Source organism: Octopus bimaculoides, chromosome 9 (genome assembly GCF_001194135.2).
Source record: "Octopus bimaculoides isolate UCB-OBI-ISO-001 chromosome 9, ASM119413v2, whole genome shotgun sequence".
NCBI classification, from domain to species: Eukaryota; Metazoa; Mollusca; class Cephalopoda; order Octopoda; family Octopodidae; genus Octopus; species Octopus bimaculoides.
The window spans coordinates 81,166,693-81,170,672 of NC_068989.1; the positions used below are offsets into that span (position 1 = coordinate 81,166,693).

At 35.7% G+C, this 3,980-nt stretch overlaps 1 protein-coding gene across 1 annotated transcript in view; it reads right to left on the reverse strand.

Moving 5' to 3' along the window:
* The window catches only part of LOC106879283 (Golgi-specific brefeldin A-resistance guanine nucleotide exchange factor 1-like), a 94,772-nt gene that overhangs the window by 31,000 nt on the left and 59,792 nt on the right, over nucleotides 1–3,980 (reverse strand). The window contains 3 exon segments of the mRNA XM_052970817.1: nucleotides 2–133; nucleotides 1,785–1,989; nucleotides 2,972–3,166. Of these exon segments, the coding sequence (XP_052826777.1) occupies nucleotides 2–133; nucleotides 1,785–1,989; nucleotides 2,972–3,166 (532 nt within the window).

The window sequence follows — 3,980 nt, forward strand, 5'->3', positions numbered from 1 at the left end:
CCTGTTGTAGTCATTTCTTTAGATATTATCTTTTGTCCGACATCATAACCAGAAGTAAGAGGTAAGTCTACAACTTCAGGAGGCGTCAATGGCTTAACACTTGAATTTGAATTATTGGTTTCTGGCACATTCTCTGAAAGAATTCATAAATATTTATATATTGTTTTTATCTATCTATCTATCTATCTATCTATCTATCTATCTGTCTATCTACGTCATTTTATCTAAACTGGAGCGAAGGTTTTCCATGTTCATATTTGAATTTTTTGTTTTTATAATATTTTTTGCTTTTATTCATTCTCAAACTGGATGGGCAGGTAACAACAAGCCAGCCAACACAAAATAATCTCTAGTGAGACTTCTTTATCAATGTACCTGAAGAGACCCAGACTGATGGGGTGAAACATATGTTATACCTAATAAAAGTCTAATATGATATCCATCTCGCTATTAATTAATACCCTAACTGCCACTGTTGATACCAAGAAAGATGTGGATCAAGAAAAACTCGAAATAAAATATACATAGCCCAAATACTTATAAAGCTAAACATTATAATTAAGACAATGCAAGATAAACATATATTAAAATATTAGTTAAATAGATCAAATGCATTCCAACTGTGACCATCACTTCTTTTTCCTCTGTAAAGGGATCCCAGGACATCATTATCTAACATATTTTTCTAAGACAGTAGATAGAGGGTGATTTGAGAGTAATTTGACTGCTATTTCTAGAAGCTCAAACAACCACATAGTGGCTCTCTTGTTGGTTCACTAGTAGTTGTTGAAACATGCTGGGGAATTAAGTCAAATGCCTTTTTAAAAATTTTTAATGTGGTATAGGGTGTTTAGCTGTAAAATATATTTATTCTTTATCTGCTCCAAACTATCTCTTTAGTGTCAGTGGCATAAAATGCACTTGAATCTATATTGTGAAGTGGTTCACAGCATGAAAAACATCCTGTCATAAAAAGTGTGCAGGCATACACACACACACACACACACAAATGGAGGACATATGAATTTTGAAAGCCAAAATGTATGTAACCTGTCTAGGAGATCAATAACTCCAAATAAAAATTGATACAGGGTTGTGAGTATTCTTTCGTACTGCCTTAAAAATTCATTTGATCTATGTTGTAAAGAGGGTGATGACAGGAAGGGTGTCCAGCTGTTAAAAACTATGACATATGCACAAAAGCCGATAGTTTTCTGTTGTTGAGTGTACATGCACATGACTAAGTACTGTGACTAGTGTCAGGGTATTATGAGACCCATCCAACTCATGCCAGTACGACCCCTGCACCAAAAGAAAAGAAAACAGATGAACAGATGTGCAGTGACGATAATGCTAAAATAATAACAATGCACTTATTGTGCACAGGTGCACTACCACTCATCAGAATAAGTAGCCACAAGTGCACAAACAGCATAGAATAATGTACAGGAAGTTGTTAAAAAAAAAAAAGAGCGGGGTTCAGGTATACTGTTGGCAAATTCCAGGAAGTATGGAAGTTTTGAAGGCTGTAGGGTCCTGACAGCTAACAACTGATGTGGGTAGTTTATTCCATGCTTCAGCAATTCTGAGTGCGAAAACATGTTTCAGAAAGTCATGGGTGCAGTGTTGCTTTTCTGATTTTGTAAGCATTTCTGGGAGGTGTTAGACATATAGAATAAGAAAAGGTGCCCAAAGTTGCAGTTGGAAAGATGGTGGATAATCTTGTGGGGTATCAACCAAAAAGTAGAATAATTAGGATTACGTTATAAAGTACTTCTACATACCATTCGTGTTTGAAGTAGTTTGTTGTCCGGCATCAACTGACTCACCATTGGTTGCTGAAGCCGCTGAAGCCGCTGCTGCAGCAGCAGCTTTGGTGGAGGAGAGGATTCGGCTGTGACAGTGTTGTTCGATTGTGTCAACAACAGTGAGAAGGGCATCCAGTGATAATAAATGAGTGGTAAAAATACCCGACACTGGGAATGCATTCTACAAGCATACACAAATTAGAATTAGAAATAATAATAATTACAGAAGGCTACATTTTTATAAAAATCAGAGACAATTTTTCTTAATGGCTTTGTCAAAGGAAAAAGAAAAGGTAACAACTACCCAGCATTCCCTTTATATTTTCCCAACTACTAAGCAGAACATTTGCTGCTTTGAGCAAATATATTTTAAAATTCAAAGCCAATGTGCAGAATTTAAACTTTCATGCAGCTTATCAAGCACGTTTATAAATTAAAATGCATGACAACATTTTGATGTGAGTGACACCAATTCAACAACTGTGTGGTTGTACACCAAAACGGCTTTGAGGGAACATCGTTCATAATTCATTTAAGTGTCTCTAAGGCTCATGGGGAAAAAAATTATCCTGAGCCTAGAAACCTGACTGAATACTTACACCAGAATGAATTCTGCTAAAAACCCTCAGTGGCCAGGGAATAGAGTTAAACGAGGTAACAGGTTAAGCCTATCATTTCAACTACATGACACATGGCCCACTCAGGCATGTTTTCACCACATGAAATGCACTGTACACCAATTTCACTTAAGTTTAATCAACCAACCCCCAACTCAGTATAGCTGATGTAATTAAACATTTATACTGATTACATTATAGAGTAGTTTTACAGTCATCTGACCTTTCTATGTTAGTAATAAAATAGTGACTAATGAATAGTAGCTTATTTACTATGGCTAGGTCAGAGTTAAGCATAAACTTATATGTACAAAAATACTTTTTCTAGTAATGAAATAAGCAGGAGTCTAATGTCTTCTCAGTCAACAGAGGCAGTCTGTATCAATTAGGTCAGCTAAGATATACACAAATATCTTATAGTAAGTTTAGAAACAACTAAATGTCTTAGTGATGCATTAGTAGCTAGTTACAAGTATGAGCATGTTATGTTTATAACTGAAGAACAAAGATGAATATAACAATCCATATATATACATATATACATACTTTTGAAAGAAGTTTGGTAAGGTCCTCAAATAAGTTTGAGCAGTAGAGATCACAGTCATAGTTAAGAAAGAGTTCAGTAACAAGTCCAGGGATTCGCCATAGGTGAACAACAGCTTCCAGAGAAATCTCACGCATTTCATAGGGTATTCTAGGAGCTTCTGATACAATTATGTCGCTTAGTTTGGTCAGGTACATCTAGATATTGAAAAAACAAACAAATATATAAGTAATGAACCAATGATGGAACTTGTACATGGCTACTCAACCTGCCACAAATGCAGTCAAATCTCTCTCAAATGACTCCTTGAAATTTTGGGTATTTGAGTATATTTAAGAATTTAAGGATTGGAGAAAACGCATGTTATAATTGCATACTTTATTCCTACATATGTTTCAAAAGATTACAACCTGTGTGATTCATAGGGATCTTTGATATTAAAATTGTAACCTTCTATGTAGGAATAAAGTATGCAATTATAACATGCGTTTTCTCCAATCCTTAAATTCTTATAAGTCTTAAGAAAGAAAGGATACGTTGAAAAATGTAATCCTAAATATATATGCCTGTAAAACATAAAGGGAGAGTTTTATGACTGGAATGCCTTTAAATCAGATGTATCTTGATCAGGGCAACCTGGGATTAAACAGTGTGTGTGTGTGTGTGTGTGTGTGTGTGTGTGTGTGTGTGTGTGTGTGTCCAACCCATGCCAGCATGGAAGACAGATGTTAAATGATGATGATATATATTTATTATGTATGCTACGTATGTAGCTTGGTGCAGCTATCCAGCTGGTCTGCTTCTGTCAAACTGTCCAACCCATGTCAGCATGGAAATCAGACATTCAATGATGATGATGATGATAAAGATGATACACATAGGCGCAAGAGTGGCTGTGTGGCACTTTGGGCAAGTATCTTCTACTATAGCCTCGGGCCGACCAAAGCCTTGTGAGTGGATTTGGTAGACGGAAACTGAAAGAGGCTCGTCATATATATATATATATATATA